Source organism: Giraffa tippelskirchi, chromosome 4 (genome assembly GCF_054371585.1).
Source record: "Giraffa tippelskirchi isolate mGirTip1 chromosome 4, T2T-mGirTip1v1.2.pri, whole genome shotgun sequence".
In the NCBI taxonomy this organism is placed as follows: Eukaryota; Metazoa; Chordata; class Mammalia; order Artiodactyla; family Giraffidae; genus Giraffa; species Giraffa tippelskirchi.
This window is the reverse complement of record NC_137278.1, coordinates 157,574,426-157,602,325: the sequence shown is the minus strand read 5'-3', so window position 1 is coordinate 157,602,325 and position 27,900 is coordinate 157,574,426. Positions and strand designations below refer to the sequence as shown.

Below are 27,900 nucleotides of genomic sequence, written 5' to 3'. Positions count from 1 at the left end.
GTCTAGGGGGGACTTGTGTGCAGTTATGCCTCATGTGACCCTGGGAAAAGAGAAAAAACTAAAGACCCTCATGACTCTCTAGAGAATTTTACTCCAAGAAAGAACCCATAAAATAAGAAAAGATTATTTTCAAACAAGTCGATAGGGGGAAACTTCTTATGACAGTGCCACTGAGTAAATACGTAATTATGTTTCTGTGGGGAAGACAGTATCAATCAACTGTAAGCCAAGAGACCACATATGTTCATTTGAAATCTTTCAAAAGCAGATGCCAATATTATATTAAACAAGCAAGAGAGTTGGGGGCAGAGAAAGATGCCTCTGAAAGATTAAGGGGAGGGAACATATGTAGGAAGAGAAATCCCTCAGACTGTAATGCAGGTCTGATATCTATGACAGGAGAGGGGAAGGAAGCAGTCTGTGCAGGAAGAGACTCTGGGTGCAGGGTAGTCATGAGAAAGTTTTGGCTGGTTCAGTCATGAATCCCTGAGCCCAAATGGCCTGTTGGAGCAATCCTGCATGCTGCGGGGCCTGTCTTTTGCTTACTCATTAACTAGGAGCACCACACATGTAACGTGGCATCCCTGGTGGTGGATCTAGAGTCAACGATGCCCACTACCATAGGCTCTTTTACAGAAGATCCCAGTAGCCTATTTCCAAGGCCACTACACCTGGGTTCTGTTGTTTGGCTTGAGTAATTTCCTTTCCAACCTGGGCTTCAGTTTCCTCATTTGTAGAGCAAAATGGCTGTGGCTAGATGACCTTTAGGTCCCACGTATCTCCTTCCATCTCTGATTTTACAGAGTCTCAACCTTTCATTCCTAAAGGGTGAATGTGTGTATATTCTGGGCAGGGTCATGAGCTGGGGAAGGTTGGAGCAGAGAGAAATGTGTTAATGGCTGGGAGGAAAGATAGATCATTTCTTAAGGTACCTTCTCTCTGACTCAGCCCTTCCCCTTTTCTATTCTCTGTGCTCCAACCTGGGCAATGTCTGAACTGGCCACAGCTTCAGCCTGATCTAACCTAATCTATCAGAGAGGTAATGAACTATAAAAGTGTGGATTCAATTACAATTGGAAGGGAGTTTTGTGTTGGCTGGAGTATGGTGCTAGCCAGAGAATAGAAACTCAGGCTAGGTTGAAAGGCCCCATCTGTGCAAGCAGGGTCTGCCGTTAGAGGCTGGGCAAAACCTGACTGAACACAATGAGGGAGGAGCAGAACTCAAACCAATGATTTTTTCAAAGGGATAAAAGTATTTTTAGATTTCGTCTTTTTTTCGGGACAGGGCCAGAGTAAGGAAAGATTTGCTTGATTTTCTTACCCTAATTTTTTGGCTAGAGCCCAGGCATACCCAATCTTTATGGCTTTGACTCTTTCCTCTTGAAGACTCCTGGAGCCTCACCTCTCACCCTCCCCTCTCTTTCTAAATGGTAAAGCATTAGGCAATGGAATAGCCTGTCCTTTGGGTTTCAGGAAACATCTCATTCTCTTGGAATCCAAAAATTCTGCCAAAGAGCCTTAGAGATAGTCATTCTTCCTTTATTTCTGTAGTCCAAAATTGTACCCATCTTTCAAAGTACAGCTTTCTGGCATTTCCTAAGGATGTACCTTAGAGGAATCTCAGAGAGATGTGATCTTTCTTTTTCTCCTAAACTTCCATTGCTCTATTCAACTCTCCCAGGCAAAGCTATTCTATTTTGCCTTGCATTAGAGACATTTGTGTTCTTGTTTTCACTCATTTTTCTTATCATCTTTACTGTGCTAAATCTCTTTGATTTCAGGGACTCCCCCCTGCACTAATCTCTATATCCTTTGCCCTGACCCCATTGTTAATTAGTGTATAATGTTCATTAAATACAAGCTTATGAGAGAATAAATACAAACTTGAGAAAGATCGTCTCCTCTGTTCTTTTATCTCTTTGCTACCCTACTTTCCTGGTTTGCTTAATTTCCTTTTCCAAAGGGAACACTGAGCAAGCCAGTTAAAAAATAGAGTGAATTTTAAAAAGCAAAATGTTTTTTTTCCATGCTATTAGCATGGAAGAGAAGACCCTTGTCCCTTGACCCAATTATAATTATTCTAACCTGAAATGTTATAATTTAAAGTATAAGTTTGTGGAGTCCCACTGCAATATACGGCTTTCCTGAAATTCCATTAGAATTTAAGATGGTTTCAATATTCATCCATCTATAAGGCAATGTGGCAATATTCTTTACACATAGATATTTTATTTTTACCCTTAAGTAAGCAAGTAATAAAAGCATACTTTATCCCAGTTCTGTCTCATACTAGTATTATGATATTGGGCATACAAAACTTCTCTGTGCCTCAGTTTCCTTATTTTTAAAGCAAATATGATAATTGCATCTTCCTCAAAGATCTTTTGTGCAAATATTGTGTTGTAAAGCAAGTGATAATTAAATATTTGCTGTGCTTATTACTTTTACAGTCAAAGTTATTAAAAATAGAGAAGCAAAATTTTTAAAAATGTCTATAAAAGTCACTCATAATTCATTATCATGTATCTCGATTTCTTTGGAGAAATTTTTTTAAGTGGCTAAAACTTTTCTTTCATCTTTCAGTGGACACATTTGTGTTAGGGACTGAACTGTTAATATATTGAGAATTTATAAAATGTGGAAAAAGAGAGCTGGACCTATGTCTTTACAGAGGCTCTCACATTAGACCTATCTAACAAACTGTAGAACACCTGGCTCATGCAGACAGTAAGAAAGAATTCATGCACTGTATTAGAGAGTGGGAACCACACACAGGAGGGTTTCTATTTTAAAATCAAGCAAATAACATGAAAATCAGATGCAAAATAAAACCTAGATTAGCATATAATCACATTAGCAGACTAATTGAGTCAGGAGCTCAGCACTTTGGGTAATAAGGTTGCATCCTTCAAAGAGAGAATAAGACAAACTCCAAATTGTTTATCCATCCTTCTATTTCAATGCAGAGCAGAGGGTCTTGGGACCAGATGTGGCCAGGGTCCCATCCGGGCACTTAGCACAGTATCACTTACTCTAGGGGACCTATAAGAGGGGATTAGGGGTCATAGACTGAGTAGGGCAGCCCCCTAAGGCCTGAAGGATTAGCATTTGATGCAGTCAGCTTTGCAGAAAATCGGACTCAGATGAGGATCTAACCTCCTTTATTTATCTTTGTTTTTCAAAAGCTCCAGGAGTGAGGGTGTTTCTCTCTCTTTTCATACTGCAACACTTTTTCATCCAGAGGAGCCAGGGTGGGGACAGATACATAGGATCTACAGGTATTGGACAAATCTGAAATAAACTGATTTTCCTTCAATCCAGACTTCCTCTCTTTCTTTTGGGCTTTTGTTCTTTCTGCACAGTTACCTTTTATCCAGTCTCTCCACCTAGATGCCTAACCTCAAATATTTTAATTGGAATTAGTTCCTTTATTCCTCTTAAGTCTGAAAGGAATAAGTAAAATAAGTCCTTATTTTCTAGCCCCCTCAATGTATTTGAAACAGTTGTTAATGTTGCTATCTTTGCTTTCAGTCTCTCAAAATTTATCTGCATAGTGCTTAATACATATAGTCAAGGTTTTCTAAGTTCCCTGTCTAAATCATTATAATATAATGGAGAACACTAGAACAAAATAGAATAGAACCTAATGTAATTATATATCTAGATTAACTGCAAATTCATTTGGTTTACTTCCTTCAATTTTCCTGATGAGTAGGATAAATTTATGAGATATTTTGGAAGGTGTTCATGACCCCAGGTCTAGATATTGGATGACAAAGCCATATCCAGGATCATTCACTTTCATAACAGTGTTCTTTTCACTGTACTTCCTACATACAATCATAGCTGACCCTTGAACAATGCTGGAGTTAGGGGTGCTGACCCTGGTGTAGTTCAAAAATACATATATAACTTTTGACTTTCCCCGAACTTAATTGCTAAAAGCCTACTGTGGACTGAAAGCCTTATCAATAACATAAATAGTCCACTAATATATTTTGTAGGTTCTGTGTATATCTACATATATTTTATGCATTCATGACACATCTAGTTTAATTTTTTTGTATTTATAGGCTATATAGTTTGTAAGATTTTTCAAATTGCTGCAATTCCCCAAAAATTTTCCAATTTATCCATTGGGAAAAAAATCCATGTATAATTAGATCTGCACAGTTCAAACCCATGTTATTTAAGGGTCAGTTATATTTCACTTTTCTGTTTCCCTCTACTATTTTTCTCAACATCTCGTAAAGTTGCAATTCTTATAACTTATCTGCAGCAATTCATCTGAAAGTGGAATATTTTGTCCCCATTTATTTTCTCCCTCAAATTTGCATTACACATTAACCAAAGGGATCAAATATTTCTATGAAATACTATTTTTTGCCTTTTTCTCTGAGGCATATGAAAAGCACAACAGCAGACCATACAGAACAAATTTCTTAGTAAATCTTCAAGCTAACAAGATGCATAGAAGTTCTTAGACTAAACTTCAGAGCTAGACCAGGGTTCCAGTGATGCTTTTAATATTTATTACTTGTGTGGCAGTGGGCAAGATTCTCTGTAAGATTCACTTATATACCCTATATGTAGAGGGTTCCCAGGTGGCACAGTGGTAAAGAATCTACCTGCCAGTGCAGGAGATGCAAGAGACACGGTCAGGAAGATCCCCTGGAGGAGGAAACGGCAACCCACTCCATTATTCTTGCCTGAAGAATCCCGCGGTCAGAGGAGCCTGGCAGGCTACAGTTCATGGGGTCACCAAGAGTCGGACACGACTGAGTGACTGAGCACACACACACACATAAACTGACATATGGAAGTGAAAAAAGTGAAAATGAAAGCCGCTCAGTCATGTCTGACTATTTGTGACCTCATGGACTGTACACTCCATGCAATCCTCCAGGCCAGAATACTGGAGTGGGTAGCCTTTCCCTTCTCCAAGGGATCTTCCCAACCAGGGATTAATCCAGGTCTCCCGCATTCAGGCAGATTCTTTACCGGCTGAGCCACAAGGGAAGCCCAAGAACACTGGAGTGGGTTGCCTATCCCTTCTCCAGTGGATCTTCCCAACCCAGGAATCAAACGGGGGTTTCCCGCATTGCAGGTGGATTCTTTACCAACTGAGCTATCAGGGAAGCCGGCACCAACCAAATAGCAGTCTGTAAGCAAAAATATTTCTTAAATTGTCTTACGCTTTGTAGACTAGGCACGGAGACAAAGGGAATATAAAAGAAGGAGAACAAAACAGAGTTTATGGCCCAAAGACATCAATAATCTAAAGAAATGGCTGAAATCCCAAACTGCAAGCTCATAGACAGAATTCTAGTTTCTGGTTCCACATGTAAGGGGCTTGAAAGTTCCCATTCTGTCCTAGCAAGTAAAAGCTGAGAAGACTGAAAAACCAACAACTCTTCTTGGATTCACAACAGAGGGGAGGACACAAGGCAAACCAATATCCTGGAGATTGAAGAGACAGACAGGAGAACACAGGTGATCCAATTCACCAGAGCAGAGGCTCACAAGTGACACTGCTAAAGGCGAGGCACCTGTGCTGTAAATGATGACTTGCTGGGGGCTCAGTGCGGACACCTCTGAGAGTTAAAAACTCCAGAGGATCCCATTACGAGGAGCAGGAAAGCACAGTTTTGTGATTTACCTGTGGGAACTCAACCAGATTCTCACAGCAAATAACAGAAAAATCACTGGGTGCTTCAGGCAGTTGGAGGGAAAGAAACAGTTTTTTGTTTTTGTTTTTTAATTGGCGTATAATTGCTATACAATGTTGTGTTAGTTTCTGCTGTACAACGAAGTGAATCAGCTGTATGTATACATATATCCTCTCCCTCTGGGACCTTCCTCCCACCCCCCCTCCCCATCCCACCCATCCAGGTCATCAGAGCACTGAGCTGAGCTCCCTGTTCTATATATACAGCAAGTTCCCACTAGCTATCTATTTTACACATGGTAGTGTATTTATGTTAAGTCCTATCTCCAAATTCATCGCACCCTCTCCTTCCCACCCTGTGACCACATGTCTGTTCTCTACATCTGCGTGTCTATTCCTGCCCTGGAAATAGGTTCATCTGTACCATTTTTCTAGATTCTACATATATGTGTTAACATACGATATTTTTTTCTCTTTTCAACTTACTTTGCTCCGTATGACAGCCTGTAGGTCCGTTCACATCTCTACAAAAGACTCAGTTTTGTTCCTTTCTTATGGCTGAGTAATAATACCATTGTATATATGTATCACGTAGTTTTGAAATACTTCGGAGCACTCTATCCTTAACAAGGCCTGCCTTCTGCACAAACAAGTTCACCAGAGCCTAACTGACTAGTGGTGGGAAATGCCCCATGTCAGCCATCTCTAGCTGTTGTGTCACCTAAGGTGGAGAGGAGAAAATGGAGAAGTTCATGTGACGTTCACAGGCCAGAGGCACAGGCTCCTAAGAAGATGGAGACCTGGATTTTAGGACTATAGAGGCTTTTCCTCTTCATGCACCTCACAACCACATCACAAAAGGTCTATTTGTAACAGTTCCATTTACCCATTATGATACATCTGGTTATTAAGAAAAAATTGCAAGGCATACCAAAAAGGTAAAGAAACACAATTTAAAGAGACAGAGCAAAGAACTAGAAATGACAACGTTGTTGGAAGTAAAACAGAAACCAACAAACTTCTGTAAAGCAATTTATATTTCAATTAAAAAATAAATAAATTAAAAAAAAAACTGTATCCCCTGCAGTAGAAGCACAGAGGCTTAACCACAGGACCATCAAGGAAGTCCTCACAGACATATTTTAGAAGTGTCTTCAGGCTTCCCTGCTGGTTCAGTGGTAAGGAATCCACCTGCAATGCAGGAGACGCAGGAGACACTGGTTTGATCCCTGGGTCAGGAAGCTCTCCTGGAGAAGGGTATGGCAACCCACTCTAGTATTCTTGCATGGAGAATTCCACAGCAGAGCCTGGCAGGCTACAGTCCATGGGGTTGCAAAGAGCTGGACACGACTGAGTGACTGAACACACATACACACACACACACACACACACCCTCCAGGATTTCATGTTGGGATAAAAAGCATAAGTTGCTGATCCATTCTTCAAGGGCATTGATGCCTAGGCAGAGACAGATATTACACTGCCACAAAATATATGATGTTTGCCACTATGAAAGTATTGATCAAGTACTACATGACACAGGGAAAGGAAATTTGTATAGAGAGAAGACAGAGACTGTTAGAAAGATGATTAAGTTATGCATTAAAGGATAAAAGTAGAGAGAAGCATTCCAAGTAGTGGGGATGCCAGGGCAAAAGACAAGCTTGAGAATAATTGAGGTGTACTGGGAATAAGGGATGTTCTAAGAGATCAGTGAGCAGTATTGGTGGGTGCTGGTGTGTGTGGAGGGGGTTGGTTAAGGATGAGTTCAGATAAGCCATAACTAAGTAATGCCATTCTGAAGTGTTTGTGTTTGATCTTACCAATGATAGGGAGACACTGGCATTTTTACACAGAGAAGTGGCAGGATTCAAAGTCAGTGACTGGTATCCTGGTTCTAGGATTGGTTTATTTTGGAGAAGTATGCTTAACAAACCAACGTATCCTGGTGGGATTTTTGTGGTCTATTAGGATGGTATGGTATATTTTCTCTGAGTCAGATTTGGGAGACATAGATTACTGAGGGCCTCATTGATGAATGAGGAGTGGATTAGAGGCAGAGATGCCCCATTGATGGATGTTCTGTCCCTAGACCTGGACTCCTCTCCTGTCCCTCTGTGTGCTCATGAGAAACTTTTCAAGGTGCCAGTCTGGTATTCATACCCCATCTGTCAAGATTCCGGTTGCAGCCCTGGCTCTCATTACAGTGGTGGGCAGCCCCCTTCCTGGCCACCTCCACCACCCTCTCACCCAGCCTCTACACCCAAACAATCGGATCCGAGTCCGGTTGATTGTTTCCTATGGAAATCAGGCATGTGGAGCCCCAGAGGGAATAGCTCTAGTCTCTTATATTCATTTTCTTCCAGAAAGGACAGGGATTGGGGAAGGCAGTTTCTAGCCCTTCACATATGTCTGAGAGAAAGGGACAGAGAATGGTTTAGGGTAGAAAAGGGTAAGGCAGGAGCAACAGAATTGCTTGCTTACATCACAGACACTTCTGATGGGGAAAGAACTTCAGATTTCTAGGGTGCTAAAAACCAAGAGAGGCAACTTCACATCCAGCTATCCTAAATGTTAGTATATTAAGGATGTGAGGATATTATAAAGTGGGATAAAGAGACACCTCATTTGTTCTACTATTACACCAAGAATTCTATAAGCAAACACAACATCATCTAGGGCTGCAGGTCATTTGCTTATTTTTGTTCTGTAGGACAGAGCTGGATAAAAGCATTTTTTTTCTTTTAAATTGGTTAGTTACTCAGTGATGTTCAAAGAGCCAGAAAGCTAATGTTGTGCAGATAAAAATATCTACAGGTTTGACAATTATTTTTAGATTTCATATGGGTACTGACTTTTGATAATCCTTCATTACTTTCTAACTAAACTAGAACTCCTTCACAACCATCTATATCTAATCTAACCTATATTTATATCTGTATCTCCTAGACATTTTGTTATACTTTCAAATTTGTATTAATTGCACCTTGTCTATGGCCCTTACTTTCTACCTACGGATCCCAAATTTTTGCAAAGAGAACAAACATGAATTACTGTGTAACTATTTTTTTAAATTCCAAATTGATGTATTTTGTTAGAGAAACTTTGATATTGTGAAATCAGGAATATTCCTGCCAATCGGACATTTGTGTAAATCAGAGGCTGAGCTAGGCTCAGGGCCCAGGTGTTCTCCCCAGGGGGCAATATGGGTGGATGATGCGGGTTGGGAGTTGGATCAGAGGGTAAGTGAATGGACAGACTCAGACAGCTGAGGTTTTGATTTGATTTGATTTGAGAAATTTGTTTCTTAGACACAGAATAACCCTGTTCCTTTTGTTTCATTTGCCTAGTGTTTATTTTTGACAGCATCTTATTAGCAGCACACCTCCTTTTTTTATTTTTTTTTAGAAATTATGAGATTCCCCATTTCTTATTCAATGAAGTAGTAACACTGAGAACAGTCTGTCATTCAAAGCCTTCACCAATAGCCTAAATCTATTACCCTAATCATTTACCCAAATATTTCTGATTACAAACTCTATACACTTTTTAAAACAGACCAAAAATTTTTTTTCTATTAGTGCAGACTCTGCTTTGGACTTTCCTAGACAGTGCTTTTGCTCCTACATGCACTTCTGCTTGGATTTCTTATAATCTACCCCTCCTTCACTTCTGAGACAATCCCATTTTTGCCGATTTCTTGAAATCAGTCAGATGGGATTTGGCGCCTTCATTTAAATCTTCAGGATAGTTCTTACCTCATTGATGTTATTTGCAGGGTTTTTTTAAATTTTTTTCTTTTTTTTAATTTAAATTAGTTTATTTATCTATTTTTTTAACTTTACAATATTGTATTTGTTTTGCCATACATTGACATGAATCCACCATGGGTGTACATGTGTTTCCCTTCCAGAACCCCCCTCCCACCTCCCTCCTCATCCCATCCCTCCGGGTCATCCCGGTGCACCAGCCCCGAGCACCCTGTATCATGCCTTGAACCTGGACTGGCGATTCGTTTCACATATAATTTTTTGTAGTAACTTTTTAAAAACCACATATCAATTTCACAACTGTAGTCCAGGCCCTCGTTGGGGTATTGGGTGACCTCCCCTTATCCTCACCCCCATCTCCGACCCTCCGGATCCCTATATAGAAAAATATATTCTCTCTCCTACTAATTAGAGAAGAGGTAATACACATTTTAAGTTATATATGTATGTGTATGTGTGTTTGTGTGTGCACGTGTGTGCTAAATTGCTTCAGTTTTGTCTGACTCTTTGCAACCTTATGGATTGTCGCCCTCCAGGCTCCTTTGTCCATGGGATTCTCCAGGCAAGAATACTGGAGTGGGTTGCCATGCCCTCCTCCAGGGGATCTTCCCAATGCAGGGATTGAACCCCTGTCTCTTATGTCTCCTGCATTGGCAGGCGGGTTCTTTACCACTAGAGCCACCTGGAAAGCCTATATATATAAAGTTGGAAGATGCAAAGATACTGAAATTCACACAAACATGTGCGCGCACACACACATGCACACACACACACACTATATACCTTTGCATCTTCCAACTTTGGATCTCTATTTATTCAATGTATAGTTAAAGGGGTTTGATTCAATGGTCTTTAACACGTATGACTGATTGATTGACAAAGTGTTACAGATTCTACAATCCTTCCTAACTGCTTCATTAAGGGCGTTCTTTGATTGTTGGAGGGCAGGGACTAGCCTTTAAAAAGGGTGTCTTACAGAATCTGTCTCATAAATATTTATTTGAATTAAAAGCAAATGTCTCGAGTCTTCTTTACTTTGAGAAGTTCAAATCGAGCCTCTTTCCCCCCTCTGTTGCCTCCCCAGTTAGCAGAAACCCTGCTGTGACTGCAGCCTCCTGTGACTGACCCGGGCCTGGGTCACAGCTTGCTGAGACTCAGCTTTCCGGAGGGGGCTGCAGACGCTGGGGGGTGACAGATGGCTCAGTAGCAGCAACAGTTTAGGAAGGAGTTACCGAGGGGAATCTGAGAAGAGCATGTGTCAGGTCTTCTTAAGAGGTAGAAGAAAAGACCAAAGGGGATATAAATATCAAGTGTTGTTTCATAGAGAGGTTTTGGCATATTTGGACTAAGGAAACACATACAAAATCCAAAGCTTCTTCCTTGGGTAAAGACTTAAATTTTCCACTTTCTCTACCATCTTCAGAAATCTCAGCACAGATCGCTCTGTCCCTGCCGTCTCTTCCTGGTTAGACTCTCTCTGCACCTTCAGACAGGATCTTTTTTCTAATTCACCAGGTTCTGGGGAGGGGTCAACACCTCCCTCTGGCCCAGGGTTAAGGCCCTAACCTGACACCTGAGCTGTGAGCCTAGAGTTCTAGAACACTGAACTTTCAGGGCTGGTAGGAGGCTAAGGAGCCACTGAGATTTGAACACCTGGGCCAAGGCCCTGAAGTGGCAGGAACGACCAGAGTATGGATATGACGGGGTCCACTATGATTTTATCTCCAGTTTTCTTTGAGCAAGTGATTAAATCTCAGGGCCTAATCACCAGGCTGCTCACTCACGGGCAGCCTCGGGGAGAGCCCCGCCCTCTGGGGCCATTAATTCTGGAAATCCTCAACTTTCTAAACCTATTATACCAGCACCTCGGTCGGGATCAGACGGGGTGTCCACCTAGTGGCAGCAGAGAAGAACAGTAGCTTGGAAGAGCTGTGTTCCTTAATTCTCTCTTTAAGATGCTGGGAGACAGAACAGGAAGGAGTGACACCAGGAGACCAATCATCCATCTCACCCTTACTAGGCTGAGTCCAGTGTTTTATAACACTTCCTTCAGGCACATTCTTCCAAAGGACCAATCATATTACTTTTGTGACACTTTTGTGACACTGAGTGCTTTATAGTTTATGAAAATGTTTTACAAAAGATACAACTTTTATCATGTATAATGCTATGGTAGATGGTCATGAGAGATGATTAATATGAAAATGTAAGTTATACTAATAGGATTTATACAATTAAGGATCTTAATTTAATATAGGGCTTCCCAGGTAGCACTAATGGTAAGGAACACTCCTACCAATGCAGGAGACTTAAGAGAGACAAGAGTTGGATCCCTGGGTCAGAGATTCCCTGGAGGAGGAAATGGCAATCCACTCCAGTATTCTGAAGATGATTTAAGGTGGATGATTAAGGTGACTCTGCCCATTTCCTAGATGGGAAATCTGAGGTACAACATGAAAAATGACCACAGAAGAAATCAGAGTCAAAATGAAGTTAGACTCATCACAGACACGACTGAGCAACTTAACTTTCACTTTTCACTTTCAAGCATTGGAGAAGGAAATGGCAACCCACTCCAGTGTTCTTGCCTGGAGAATCCCAGTGATGGAGGAGCCTGGTAGGCTGCCATCTATGGGGTCGCACAGAGTCGGACACGACTGAAGCGACTTAGCAGCAGCAGCAGCACTGGTTTTCAATCATTCCAATATACACAGCTGGCACTCTGTATCTTAGGGTTCTGCATCCATGGATTCAAACAACTGCAGATCAAAGATATTCCAAAAAATTCCAGAAAGTTCCCAAAACCAAAACTTGAGTTTACTCCACACTGGCAACTATTTCTGTAGCATTTACATTGCAAGGGCTTCCCAGGTGGTGCTAGTAGTAAAGAACCCGCCTGCCAATGCAGTAGATGTAAGAGACTCAGGTTCGATCCCTGGGTTGGGAAGATCCCCTGCAGGAGGAAGTGGCAACCCACTCCAGTACTCTTGCCTGGAGGATTCCATGGACAGTTGGAAGGCTACATATAGTCCAAGGGCTTGCACAGAGTTGGACACGACTAAAGTGACTTAGCATGCATACAGGTATTATAAGTAGTCTAGTGAAATTGAATTCACTCAGTCGTGTCCAACTCTTTGTGATCCCATGGACTGTAGCCTACCAGGCTCCTCCTCTATGGGATTTTCCAGCCAAGAGTATTGGAGTGGGCTGCCATAAGTAGTCTAGAGATGATTTAAAGTATATGGGAGGATGGGTATAAGTTATATGCAAATAGTATGCCATTTTATATAAGGGACTTGAGCATCTGTAGATTTTGGTATCCAGAGGGGTCTGACAACCAACTCCTTGTGGATACAGAGGGATGACTGTACTCACATATCAAACAACGGTATAGATAGAATGGCACTTGTTTCTTGAACATGCCTGAGCCCGAAGTGAGAATTCAGTTATCCTTTGAACTCAGAGCAATAGAAATAGGATATTCCTCCCATCTTTTCCCACCCTCTTCACCAAGGATGTTTCAGTTCAGTTCAGTTCAGTCGCTCAGTCGTGTCCGACTCTTTGCGACCCCATGAATTGCAGCACGCCAGGCCTCCCTGTCCATCACCAACTCCAGGAGTTTACCCAAACCCATGTCCATCGAGTCGGTGATGCCATCCAACCATCTCATCCTCTGTTGTCCCCTTCTCCTCCCGCCCCCAATCCTTCCCAGCATCAGGGTCTTTTCCAATGAGTCAACTCTTCGCATGAGGTGGCCAAAGTATTGGAGTTTCAGCTTCAACATCAGTCCTTCCAATGAACACCCAGGACTGAGCTCCTTTAGGATGGACTGGTTGGATATTCTTGCAGTCCAAGGGACTCTCAAGAGTCTTCTCCAACACCACAGTTCAAAAGCATCAATTCTTTGGCACTCAGCTTTCTTCACCGTCCAACTCTCACATCCATACAAGACCACTGGAAAAACCATAGCCTTGACTAGACGGACTTTTGTTGGCAAAGCAATGTCTCTGCTTTTAAATATGCTATCTAGGTTGGTCATAACCTTCCTTCCAAAGAGCAAGCGTCTTTTAATTTCATGGCTGCAATCACCATCAGCAGTGATTTTGGAGCCCAAAAAAACAAAGTCTGACACTGTTTCCACTGTTTCCCCATCTATTTCCCATGAAGTGATGGGACCAGATGTCATGATCTTAGTTTTCTGAACGTTGAGCTTTAAGCCAACTTTTTCACTCTCCTCTTTCACTTTCATCAAGAGGCTCTTTAGCTCTTCTTCACTTTCTGCCTTAAACATGGTGTCATCTGCATATCTGAGGTTATTGATATTTCTCCCGGCAATCTTGATTCCAGCTAGATGTCTAGCGGGGTTTAAAAGACAAATTATTCCAAGTCTTAAGGGAGGTAAGGGGGAAAAGAAACCATATCACTGAGATAACTGTGGGGTGCTTTACATTTGTCATTCAAAGTTTAAACCTAACAATAATTTTGAGAGAGAATATGGTGAAAGAACCCAAACTGGAGAGAGACACTGAAAAATTTTTTGATGTGAATTGTCATATATTGGAAGAAGTGCTAAGTGGCACTTATGCAATTTCCTGCCTAAATACTTTAAGGGGCAGATGAAACATGTTTAGTGATTATTTGTTCAAAATAGTTTATGTATCTAATTAAAACATAACAACTGTCTGGTATAGTTATAATCATCCTCACTTTATACAGGAGTCAACTGAATATTAGAGATTTAAAGCTAAAATGCCAGTTCACACAGCTGGTAGTCGATTCTAATGTTCTTTCTCTTTTTATTATGCAACAGGTACGCTTTGTCTTATTGCACTTCCTTTTATTCTACTTTGCAAATACTGCCGTTTATACAAATTGATGGTTTGTGGCAACCCTGAATGGAGCAGGTCTAATGGAGCCATTTTTCCAGCAGCGTTTGTTCACTTCGTGTCTCTGTGTCACATTTAGATAATTCTTGAAATATTTCAAACTTTCCCATTATTATTATACTTGCTGTTGGTGATCTGTGATCAGTGATCTTTGATGTTACTATTGTAATTGCTCTGGGGCACCATGAATTGCACCCATATAAGATGGTGAACTTGATTGCTGATGTGACAACAAAGGATTTAGAATAAAACCATAAACTTAATTGATAAATCAGTGACAGGGTTTGAGAAGACTGACTGCAAAATTGAAAGAAATTCTACTGTGGGTATGAAACCATCAAATAGTATTACATACTACAGAGAAACCATTCGTGAAAGGGACAGTCGATTGATGTGGCGAAATTCATTGTTGTCTTATTGTGAGCAACTGCCATAGTCACCCCAACCTTCAGCAACCACCACCCTGATCAGTCAGCAGCCATCAACATCAAGGCAAAGCCCTCCACCAGTAAAAGGATTACGAGTTGTTGGAGGTTCAGATGTTGTTAGCATTTTTTTTTGTTAGCAATATTTTAAAATTCAGGTATGTATACTGTTTTTTGGATAAGATACTATTGCATACTTAATCAACTATGCTATAGTGTACAAGTAACTTTTATATGCACGGGAAAACAAAAAAATTCATGTGACTCACTTTATTGTGATATTCAGTTTATATTGTGGTGGTCTGGAACCAAGCCTGCAACATCCGTGAGGTCTTCCTGTATGTGAATATCACACACCTAGATTTCTGCTGTCCCATACGTTAGCCACTGGCCACATGCAGATATTTAAATCAATTAAAATTAAGTAAAATAAAATTTCTGTTTCTTAGTCACATAAGCCATATTCCAAATGTTCAACAGCCCCATGTTGCCAGGGGCTACCCTACAGGACAGAGCAGACATAGAACATTTCCACTAATGCAGGAAGTTGTAGACAGAACAAGATCCTGTCTAGATGAGAAATGGTACCATGAAGTGAATGAGGGCACAGGCTCTAAGAACCCACAGATTTGGGCTTGAAACCTAGTTTCTCTACTATTAATTTCATAATCTTGAGTAAGTCACTTACCTTCTTTAAACCTTAATTCATTGGTTTGAAGCATGAGAGCAAGGAAAGATTTTCTCTCAATAGGTGATTACGAGTCAAATGGCAGAATCCCAGAAAACTGGCAAGCATTTGGCAAAAGTTAGCTCTTATTACACACATTCAAGTTTTAAGAAAATAACTAGGTTTTGTTAGAAAGAAGCATAAAACTGGTTTGATTTACCGGAGTTGTAAAATAAACCAGCTTGGTGTGGGAGCTTCCCTAAAGGGCATATAGGAAAAATGTGACATTCTGCTCAGACCTGGGCAAACTCGGAAGATTAGTTCCCTGACTGCATTTAGCCTGAAGGAGAACGTTAGTAAAGTCAACTTAAAGATTTACCTGTTTCTTTTTTTATTACTAATTTTTATTGGAGTATAGTTGCTTTACAAGGTTGTGAGATTTTATAGTCTAATATTACTTTAATTTGGCAACATCCATTAATTTTGCAGTTAAAGTAAACATATGAGGTTCCTGTCAAAAAAAAAAAAAAAACTGATACCCCAATTGCTCCCATTTTGTTGTGGGAAGGGATTAGAAAATAGGAAGACCTGTAGGTCAGGACTGAGACTAGAGAAAGAGGAGCACGGCCCAAGAAAAAGCTGCTTGTTGCCTAGTTTTCATGTTTTATTCCAAAGCATCATTTCTCTTAGCAACCACCATCATCCGGAGGCTTTGGGGTAGGGAAAGGGCATGTTGAAAGACTTTTACACGACTAGGGAGTGTGCCCTGGGGGCTAGAAAATGAGGTTCTGATTGCAGTTCTGTCCATGAACTGCTTGTTTGACTTTGGAAAACTGCTTGTTAACTTTTCAGAAATTAGGTTTCTTTTTTGGAAGGTGAAGGGAAACTTGGGCTAAGTTGATCCTGAATTTCTTCCTAAAGGTAACACTTCGGATTTAATGGGGACATCTCACTACAGGTTTTCTTTCTGAGCATAAACAAGTCAGTGAGGAACCAGTGCTATTGTGGGGACGTGCTGCCACCTAGTGGTACCTTGGGTTCTCTGCATGCACTCCTTCGGAAAATGTCTGATTTGATGCTGAATTTTAATACTGGTTTCTATTAAAGGAATAGATATTTGCTTACTATTTGGATGTTTTAGGATGCAATACTTGATACTTGAGCTTGTTTCTAGTGACTTTAAGTAATCGGGCACCACGTCTATACACATAATTGGTTTTTTTGATGAAAAAGTTGAATGCATTTCATGAATTTATGAGATTTAAGTCAGTTATTTCTTAAACTTGGAATACAAGGTATTTATGTCATCCACGCAAGCCAAATTTTTTCTTAGTAGTTTTTAGAAAATGCATTTCTCAGTACCATGCACGCATGCCGCTTTATATAGAGACATTTGCTAGGACAGTATCTTACTACAAGTGAGCATCCTCATCAGTCTATCATATGACCAATAATAAACAGACTAAGTATGTACCTCTATACTTTGGAGTGGAGCTACCCACTCCAGTATTCTTGAGCTTCCCTCATAGCTCAGTTGGTAAAGAATCCATCTGCAATGCAGGAGACCCCGGTTTGATTCCTGGTTTGGGAAGATCTCCTGGAGAAGGGAAAAGCTACCCACTCCAGCGTTCTGGCCTGGAGAACTCTCTTTGGGTCGCAAAGGGTCGGACATGAATGAGCGACTTTCACTTCACTTCACATATTAGTATACTTAGTATGTGCCTAGTGTCTTTTGTGTTGTCATTTATCTTTACAAACAGGTACTTTACAAACATTGCTTTAAAAATACAGGTACTAAAGTACAGATCTAAGTACTTTATAGAAATATATTTTGAAATGTATTTCCTTGTATCACTTTTACCTTGTGCCTCTCTTCTTCAAAGTCTGATCAAGCTGAAGTGGGGCTCTGGAGAAGATGGAATGGTGTAGATGCCTCTTCAAGTCTTGGACTTGGTCTTTGGACCTTCAATCCCCATTCAGAGTAAAAGACACCTCAGATGTTTTGCTCTGTATAAAAGTCACTGTGTCTTTAAAAAAAAACCCTGCATCTTGAGCAAAACTGGCTGTTTTTAGTCAATGGCAGTTGGTGGACATGTGTGGGGAGATTTTTGAGTTTGGAAGAGCTACTGGCCACTTAAATGTTCATCCAAACACGTGGTGAAATTATTCCTCCAAACTATAACCCAAAGAGAGACATAAGAGGTATTGGGGTGTGAGATTAGGTCAGCAGGTAGAATTTGGGATTGGCTGATGTCACCTTATTCTGACTGGTATCACACGTGGGATGGGAGGTTCAGTTCAGTTCAGCCGCTCAGTCATGTCCAACTCTTTGCGACCCCATGAACCGCAGCACGCCAGGCCTCCCTGTCCATCACCAACTGTCGGAGTCTACCCAAACCCATGCCCATTGAGTCGGTGATGCCATCCAGCCATCTCATCTTCTGTCGTCCCCTTCTCCTCCTGCCCTCAATCTTTCCCAACATCAGGGTCTTTTCAAAGACTGGTCTTATTCTGACTGGTATCACACGTGGGATGGGAGGTAGTGAGCAAGAAAAAAACTGAGTTCACGTGCCACTCAGGGACCAGGGAGTCAGAACAAAGAGTAAGCCTGTGCTCATTACTTTGCGAGTCAACCTCTTCTTATCTCTATTTCAATTCTTAAAACAACTAAAATCCTTCAACAGTATGCAAAGTACTGAAAGCAGTATAATACATGGACATATAGGAACAACCTCAATTTAGCAAATTTAACGTTTCCCATTTTTTGCTTCAAAGCTCTGTTTTTAAAATTAAACAATGAAGTGATGCTTACATCACTATAATCTTAAACTTCTGTTATTTTATGCTGTCTCTCATGCATAGATTTTTATGTCTGCTATTTATGTTTAGATCCATAGATAACACATACTATATTTAGTATAATTAATAGTTTATAAAAATTATACCCTTCCATATATGATTTAACTTCTTTTCATTAATTAGCGTTATGCTGGCAAGAGGTACATATCCTGATATATATACATATATGTATACATATCCTGTTTATTCATTTAGAAAATTTATAGCATATAGATCAATAAATTGCCCATCTAATATCATATTGATTAGAGATTTATTTTTTCATTAAAAATGAAAATGTGTGGATGTCTGCTATGCACGTCTAAAGGCTTATTTGGAGTGTATGCCTAGAAATGGAATTGCTGTGTCCTGTGATATATAAATATTTTGTACTTTGCTACATATTTATAAATTACTTTCCAAATAGGTTTTGCCAGTTTATACTTCAGGTATAAGAATGTCCATTTTTCTTTTCTCTCATTTGTCAGTTTGAAGAGTGTGAAAAAGTAAGGATTTTAACATTTATATGATTATTAGTGATTTTGAGAGCAATTTAAAATTTTTATTTGAGTTTTCTCTTATATAAATTTATCATTAGCCCAACTATATATTTAGTTGTTTTTTTAAAAAATAATTTTTCTTATAAATTTATATGAAATAATTGTGTGTTGAATAGTAACACTTTGGAGGCTGTGGGTACTACATGTATTTTGCTCCAGCCTTTGGGTTGTTTTGTAAATATTGCTTGTAGTCTATTTTGTTATACAGATTAAAAAAAATTAAATATAGTCAAATTTGATAACTCATCATTGTCTTCCAGATAGAAACCTAATCCTGATTTTGAAAGCCCATTTACTAAGTAAAGAACTCACAGCTGTAGATTTCTAAACTAATAATCAAATTCATGTTTCTTCCTGGTTGGGCTTCAAGGAGATCCTCTTAACATGTAGATATCTTTAAGTCTTTTTTTTTTTAACTGAGAAGAATTTGGCTTATGGCTCAGGTAGTGGGGGAGAGAAAGGAGGTGTGTGTGCAAACTTGCCCCGATGAGGCTAGTACAGAGAGTCCTTAACAGGTAGCTGACTTGTCTAGAAATCCAGATCAGTGTTCCATGTTCAGCTGTTAGGAACTGCCTACCACACTCCTTTGAAAATTGTCATTTTTAATTTTCCTTATTGAAGTATAGTTGATGTATGTGTGTGCTTAGTCACTCAGTTGTGTCCAACACTTTGCCACCCCATAAACTGTAGCTCCTCTGTCCATGGGATTTCCCAGGCAAGAATACTGGAGTGGGTTGCTATTGCCTTCTCCAGGGGATCTTCCCTATCCAGAGAATGAACCTGGGTCTCCTGCATTGCAGGCAGATTCTTTACCATCTGAGCCATCATACTTGATGTATATTATTTAAATTATAGGTGTACAGTATAGTGATTCACAATTTTTAAAGGTTATACTCTATTTATAGTTATTATAAAGTATTTTCTACATTCCTCGTGTTGTGAGATACATCCTTACAGCTTATTTTATATTTAATAGTTTTAAAGGTAAACAGGGGAGCATTCTGAGTAGGCTTGATACGTAAAATGTAAATGTTGTGCATGCATGTGCATTTGTGTGTGTGTGTATGTGTGTTTGTGTGTGTGTACTATTTCAGATCTTGTATGGATCCCCCAATTTATGCTGCTCTCACTTATTAGCAGGAGAGTTTACCCTTTTGGCAATTTCACTGATTGATTCTCGTTTCAACTTTGTTAGCACTTTAGTTATCTCCAAGCAGTCTTATTTTTGTTAGATTATAGGCTCAAATCACTCTTTCCCATCTTTTTTTTTCAATAATGTCATATGTACTGAATTGAATAAGATGCATTTAGCAGCAAGTAACTAAAGACTCACTGAAAATAGCTTAAGCCTTAAGAGGTCTATTATTTCACATTACAGGGTTGCTGGAGACACCTTGATTCCAGGGGTGGTTCACTGGCATGAGGACTTCATCAAAGACACAAGTTCCTCTCTATTTTCTGCTCTGCCATCCTCAGCAGGTCAGTAATACCATTTATGGTCACATTATGGCTGTAACAGTTCCAGGTGTCAATTCATTATTTTTGTCTAAAGGAAGAAATTTTAATTTTCTCTCTTATAGGTCTTTAAAAAACAAGATGTTTATTATAAAAATTTCAAAATATATAGACTATAATAAAACAGAAAAATAGTAAAATCCACTTCTATGTACTCACTACTTTAATGCAATATTTTGCATTATTTTCATCATATAGCAATATTTTGCATTATTTTCATCATATAGCAATATTTTGCAATATTTTATCGTACAGGATGAGAAGCACAATTATACTTCATTCCTTGTACTTAACAGACTTCTCCAAAAATGGAGTGTTTTCCTTACATTACCAATTCATTACATGCTTAACAGGTTACTGATAATTCATTATGTCATTTAATATTCTTCTTAAAGTAAAAATCCCCGACTTCCCAAAATACGTATTTTGTGACTGGCTTGTTAAAACCAAGAGTCAATCAAGGAACACTCATTGCATTTGATTGTATGTCAGTTATTTTTTTTTAATCTCAAACAGTTGAAATACTTTCATGATATGATTTGTTGCAGGAGCCAGGCTCATTTTTTTGTGTAAAATGACCCATTCTGGATTTGTCTAATTGTTTCATCGTGGTGATGGTGAACGATTTTTTTTTTTTTAAAGTGAACTGAAAACCTTTTCAAAAGTGGAACTGCTCAAAGACTTTATCACCAGTAGACCCATCCTATAAGAAATGTTAAAGGAAATCTTTTTGACAAAAGGCAAATGATGCCAGGTAGAAATCTGGGTTTACATAGAAGAATAAGGAACCCACTTGGAATAGCAATAATAAGAATTTTCTTATTATTTCAATATCTTTTAAAAAACTTTTTATTTTATATTGGATTATAGCTGATTAATAGTGCTGTGATAGTTTCAGGTGCACAGCAAAGCTACTCAGCCATATATATACATGTATCCATTCTCCCTTAAGCTCCTCTCCCTCCAGGCTGCTACATAACACTGAGCAGAATTCCCTGTGCTATACAATAGGTCCTTGTTGATTATCCATTTTAAATATAGCAGTGTGTACATGTCCATTTCAAATTCCCTAACTGTCCCTTCTCTCCACCCTTCCTCCTGGTAACCATAAGTTCATTCTCTAAGTCTGTGAGTCTGTTTCTGTTTTGTAAATAAGTTCATTTGTATCATTTCCTTTTAGATTCCACATATAATGGATATTGTATGATATTTCTCTTTCTGTTTGTTTTACTTCACTCAGTATGATAATCTCTAGGTCCATCTGTGTTGCTGCAAATGGCATTATTTCATTCTTTTCAGTGGGTGAGTAATGTTCTATTGTACATACGTACCACATTTTCATCCATTCATCTGCCGATGGACATTTAGGTTGCTTCCATGTCCTGGCTATCCTCAACCAGCCAGCAATCAAGACTGCATAGCCAAGATCAGCAGAGTTGCCTAGTTGATGACCCCAGTCATGGAAGGTTATATGACAGTGATGTTTTATGGTTGGTCTCCATAGATTTTGCAGTAGCTAGCCTATAAGTAGGCTAAGGAACATTTCATTTCATCTTTTATCTTGAGCATTATAAGTCTTTGATAACTGAAATTAAGTATACAATATACTAAAAATGGCTACAGTTCTACATGTTTATTTCCTTCAAGTCATTACCTCTTTCATTACTTGTATTTCAGTGTAACAGGCACATTCTGATATCTGGACCCTCAAACCTGTGGCCCAGCTAGAACCATGTTCTCAGTCTACCAGAGGTGACAAAGCCTTGAGATAATGATTGTCACTTATTTTCAAATAGATTTGCTTGTTAGTTGACTTTTGTTTATTCTTTTTAGTTATGAGTGCACTGATAAGATGGCCTGTAATATGTTTTATGATATAATATGAAAAATAGAAAGCATCCAGCAGAGAGTAAGATCTTAGGAGAGGATAGGGAAATGAACCTAGAGAATGGGCTTCCCTGGTGGCTCAGTGGTAAAGAATCCACCTGTTACTGCAGGTGACACAGGAGACATGGGTTCAGTCCTTAAATTGGGAGTTCAAGATGAGTTGGATGAGTAGATAATATTCTTTCTTCTGTTTCTTTCCTATATGGCCCTCGTGGGATGGACTTGGAACTTGGCACTATCACCCCATAATTGACTTTATTTTTAGTCTCTCTCAGAGGGAACTTTGCACCCAATTCATGCTGCAATTATTTGAAATAGTTGCAACAGAGATGACTAAGGGTACCAGGTTGCCTCCTGCTATATTCTCCCAGGTCATCGGGGATGACTCCTACTCACTGGTGATATTATCTTTGCTGTACTTAAATTCCATTTGGCTTTCACCTTTCTCATTCTAAGACCTGTAAGATACGTCCTCATGTGCATGGCCATGCAATGTGATCCTTCAGGTTCAGGTGCATTTTCTTTTCAGTTTCCATAAAGAAAAGTTCACAGGGTTAGAGACCTCACCAGGTCATCTCTGTTATCCTCTAGAAAGCGATAAGAGGTATATAGCTATAGGGAATTTTCAGACAAAAACACAACAAAGGAAACGAAAAGGCTATTCTTAATTGAAAAATGAGATATTAATCTCTGAGCAGAGCCAAAAACTGAATAAAATTACATATTTCAAAACAAGATTTTATATTTCATGTAAAATTTTAATTCTTAAAATATGCTGAATTTTGACAATGTCTTTAATTTCCCTTCTATGATTTTCCTTCCTTTTTCCATTTCTAGGATTAAACACAATAACTTTTGTATCCTTGCTTCTACCACTAGGAAATTGCTCCACCAAAGTAAGGTGAGAAATATTCAGGTAAGAGATAAGATAATGTCAAATTTGTACAGAAATTCTTAGGAGCTGTCGATTTTTCCAGTAGCATGTCCGAGGTTTGTCCACTTTGAGAAGCTGAAGATGCCTTCATTTTGGATGAAGGTTTTGGATAACCAAATAAATCTCTTGCTATCCTACTTTAAACTCTCACAAAGTGTTTAGCTATTGACCTGTTTTAATCTCTAATGCCTACTTGCGGAATTTAAAATTACTCTTTTTGGGCTTCCCAAGTGGCTCAGTGGTAAAGAATCTGCCTGCCAACGTAGGAGACACAGGAGACAAGGGTTCAATTCCTGGGTTGGGAAGATCCTCTGGAGAAGGATACAGCAACCTACTCCAGTATTCTTGCCTGAGAAATCCCCTGGACAGTGGAGCCTGGAGTGCTACAGTCCATGGGGTCATAAAAGAATCAGATACAACTTAGTGACTATACAACCACAAAATTGTCCTTCAATTTGATCCTTTTGTTGTAAAATGGAAGCATTAAAATGAATTTGAAATTACAGAGAGCAAATATTATTTATCTCTCAAAACCTTCAGATATGTTAGACTTACTATGTAAATCAAGTGAGGCACTAAACAGGTATAAAGAGAAAATGCTTTATGTGTGAAAGTCATGTGCGCGTTACAATGGAAAGAGGACTGGAATTGGAGAATCACACTAGAAAACTATGAGTTAGGCATTTCAAATGTTGTTTGCTGATGGGCAATTACAATATACCTCAGAGTCAATTCCTATAAAAGGATGCGGCAAATCATACATAACACAACAGAATCTTATAAAGGCGATGATAATACAAATTTCAATGTCTTAGACAAGAGGCAAAAGATATTTTGTGATACCAGGAAATAGGTAGAAGTCTCTATTTTTAATCTTGTCTTGTACCTCTTAGCAGGTTCTTGCCATGGGTGACAAGGGAGCAGGCAACCACTCAGATGTAACTGACTTCATTCTTGTAGGCTTCAGGGTCCGTCCAGAGCTCCACATTCTCCTCTTCCTCCTATTCCTGCTTGTCTATGGCATGGTCCTTTTGGGGAACATTAGTATGATTGGCATCATTGTGACTGACTCTCAGCTGAACACACCAATGTATTTCTTTCTAGGCAATCTCTGCTTCATTGACCTCTCCTACTCCACTGTTGTTGCACCTAAGGCCATGGTCAACTTCATATCTGAGAAAAAGACTGTCTCTTTTGTAGGGTGTGCCGCCCAGTTCTTCTTTTTTGCACTCTTCATTGTAACAGAAGGGTTTGTCCTGGCGGCCATGGCCTATGACCGCTTCGTTGCCATCTGCAACCCGCTTCTTTACAGTGTCCATATGTCAAGACGCCTTTGCACTCAGCTGGTGGCTGGTTCCTATTTCTGTGGTTGGGTCAGTTCCATCCTCCAAGTCAGTGTAACGTTCTCAGTGTCTTTCTGTGCCTCCCGAGTCATTGATCACTTCTACTGTGATTCTTACCAAATTGAGACCATCTCCTGTTCTAATCTCTTTGTCAATAAGATGGTATCTCTTAGTTTGGCTGCCTTCATTATTTTGCCCACAATAGTTGTTATTGTAGTATCTTACTTGTATATTGTAACCACAGTCTTGAAGATCCCCTCCAGTGAAGGGAGAAAGAAAGCCTTCTCCACTTGCAGCTCCCATCTAGGGGTGGCAAGCTTGCTTTATGGGACTGTCTCCTTTGTGTATCTCACACGTCCAAGCAATCCTGAACTTCGTAAAGTGGCTTCAGTATTTTACATATTGGTTACACCCATGCTTAACCCTCTGATTTACTCTCTAAGAAACAAAGATGTCAAACAAGCTTTGAGAAAAATCTTATGGAAGAAAAAAGCTTTATCCTAATTCTACTTTGTTGTGATTTCCTCATTAATGGGCCCATTGATAGTTTCAGTCTGATTTGCTTTCAGTGTGGAGTCAAGCTTGAGTCATTTGAAGACCCTTTAAATTGATCATTCCACAGATGAATTATTTTCAGTGAAGCAGTGGTAACAATTTATCATTCACTCTTCATCATTCACTCTCCCTTAAGAGCAGTGTTATATCTCATGCATCAGTAAAATCTGCAGTCATCCTATAAACAGAAATATACTCCTTAATCTTTTTAGGTAAACTTTATGGAGTGAAGGAAAAAAGAATTTAATTTTATTACTGTTATTTTTCTTTGGGCCCTATTTTTAGATAGTGGGTAGAAAAAATGCTTTGGTAGAATGCTAAGCTCAGATTGTATAATAATGTTTAGAAGAAGGGTCAACCCAAGACAGAGTGATTCTGAGTTGTAAATATTTATGAAATTTTATGAAATTTAACTGTGAGTAAATTTATTCACAACTACTTGATTTGGGGCCCATAGTTCTTGAATAAATATCATGGTATAAGATTGCTTTTTGTCTGTGCCATCATGAGTTTATCAGAACAACTCAATAAATCATTGGTGTTTAATTGTATCTTACTGTATCTGATTATTTGTTATTGTTGTTTAGTCACTAAGTCATGTTAGACTCTTTTGCAGCCCCATGGACTGTATGTAGACTCACCAGGCATCTCTGTCCATAGGATTTCTCAGGCAAGAATACTGGAGTGGGTTGCCAGTTCCTTTTCCAGGGGATCTTCCTGACCCAGGTATAGAGCTCACAACCCTGCATTTCAGGCAGATTCTTTACCACTGTGCCACCAGGGAAGCCCATATCTTATTGTTACTTATTTTAAATATTGTTATTGATTTATTATCATATCAAAGAGATGGAGAAAGGTATCTTGTATCCAGTCTTCTAAAAACAGGATATACAAATCCACAAAGGCAAGTCTTTAGTACTGATGTCCTATCTAGAAGGGTTAAAAATTGCATTAGATTTAAATCACTGATCCCAGTTTACTGGATTACTCTGTTCCCTTTGGTAATTACTATTTGAAAAGTGAAAGTCACTCAGTCGTGTCCAACTCTTTGTGACCCCGTGGACTACACAGTCCATGGAATTCTCCAGGCCAGAATACTGGAGTGGGTAGCCTTTCCCTTCTCCAGGGGATCTTGTCAAACCCAGGTCTCCCACATTGCAGGCAGATTCTTTACCAGCTGAGCCAAAAGGGAAGCCCAATTACTATTTATGTGTACACAATTTTTGTTTGCTTTGTGTTTGATATTTTAATTATATGTGATATTTTTATTTTCCTAACACTTGTTTTATTGGTGCTGTACTTTAAATGAAGCTATTTATATTTCTAAAGTAATATCTGTGTTGTCACATTGTTTTAATTTTTCCAATTCAGGTTGTGCTTTCAGATGCAAATTGTAAGCAATTCAATTCTCCAAATACTTTTGTGTGAGTGTGCTCAGTCGTGTTGTATCAGATTCTTTGCGACCTGATGGACTGCAGCCCACCAGTCCAAATACGTTTAAATCAACAGAAAACATTGCTGAAGAAAATGGTCAAGGTTTTGCATCTATTGTATCTCTTTAATTTATGCATTTGGTAATAAATTTGTTGATGGAAATATGCAGAAGGCAGAAGTGAGGGTGTTGTATAAGATGAACTGTTTAATGCGTATTTGCCTACTTCTACAATTTCAGGTTGTATCAGTAAAGTCAATCAACACATTCAATCAACGTTGAAACAGCTCAGTGATTGTAGAGAGAATGCAACTAATTGTAGAGGGAATGCAACCCCTTACAGAGATTAGAAAAGGAGGGGCAGAGTAGAGAGGGATGGCGGTCGGGAGAGCAGAGTACCCTGGTATTTCTCATACTATTAATAAAAATAGGCTTCTTCTCTAATTCTTACATATTCCAACCTAGAAAATTCCTTAACCAAAGACTACATCAATATTTTTTCTCAAAGGATGAAAGTTTTTTTGTACTGTTCTGAATGTCGTTCTTGAATTCAAAAATTATTTTTTGCTTCTTACTAATATTTCTAATAAATCAATTATTTTATCATTTTCACTTCAACTACACATATCCATTTTTATTTGCTTAATTGTGTGTGTACCAATTAGGTTTATCTTTTTCAAAAACATTGAAAATTACTTTTGCTAAAGTAAACATGGGAAATTTATTAGAAGGATATGTGAAATAGAAAAGCTAAGGAACCAGCCTTGAAATTGGGTAGGAACCAAGGAGTCCCAAGAAACAAAGAGACAAAAGTTTTAGGAGTCTGCTAGCAGAAATCAGTCTCATTGAACACCACATATGGAACATGGAAACTCCAAGCATTTTCAAGCTTCTGTAAACTGAAAAACAAAAAAATACATGCAACCTAAAAATTGAGAGTTATGCTTTATTCAGTGGAAATTTTTAGGACTTGAGTCCAGGAGGCAGCATCTCAAGGAACCCTGAGAGAACTGCTCCAAAGAAGGGGGAGGGAGGAGTCAGGTTATATATAAGTTTTGCAACAAAAGGCAAGTAGTTTGAATGTCAAATTTTTTTTGTAAATAAAGAAAACCAGATATCCCAAGTTAAGGAATTTAGCATATGGGAAGTGCAATTTCTGTGTATGGGAAGATGCAAGAGTCTGGGCTCACTGAAATCATTCCTTTGATACATACCTCAACTATCTGGGTTTTTCATGTTCTGAATTTCCTTGGTGGCTCAGGAAGGGAGTGTCTGCAGTTTGATGGCTCCTAAATGGCAAGTATTCTTTCCTTCCTGAGTTCCCTCAGGGCTCATCAGCTCACCATCCATGGTGGCTGCAATTGCTGATGACTGTGACATCTTTGTTTATGGATATGGCAGGAACATTTCATTTCTCACT

The 27,900-nt window shown here is 39.2% G+C and overlaps 2 protein-coding genes across 3 annotated transcripts in view; one reads left to right on the top strand and one right to left on the bottom strand.

Annotated features, from left to right (window-relative positions):
• Positions 1-27,900, bottom strand: part of TESPA1 (thymocyte expressed, positive selection associated 1) — a 276,752-nt gene that overhangs the window by 108,337 nt on the left and 140,515 nt on the right. Inside the window, exon 1 of one of the 2 annotated variants that reach the window (XM_081595310.1) lies at positions 6,155-6,470. The exons of the other annotated variant lie outside the window; for it this stretch is intronic. The gene's annotated coding sequence lies outside the window, so the exon portion shown is untranslated. Of the gene's footprint in view, positions 1-6,154; positions 6,471-27,900 lie in introns of those variants that run through there. 2 annotated transcript variants of the gene reach the window in all.
• Positions 24,056-24,997, top strand: LOC145546936 (olfactory receptor 9K2-like). Its single transcript, XM_081595315.1, has one exon. The coding sequence runs from the start codon at positions 24,056-24,058 to the stop codon at positions 24,995-24,997; it is 942 nt and encodes a 313-aa protein (XP_081451441.1).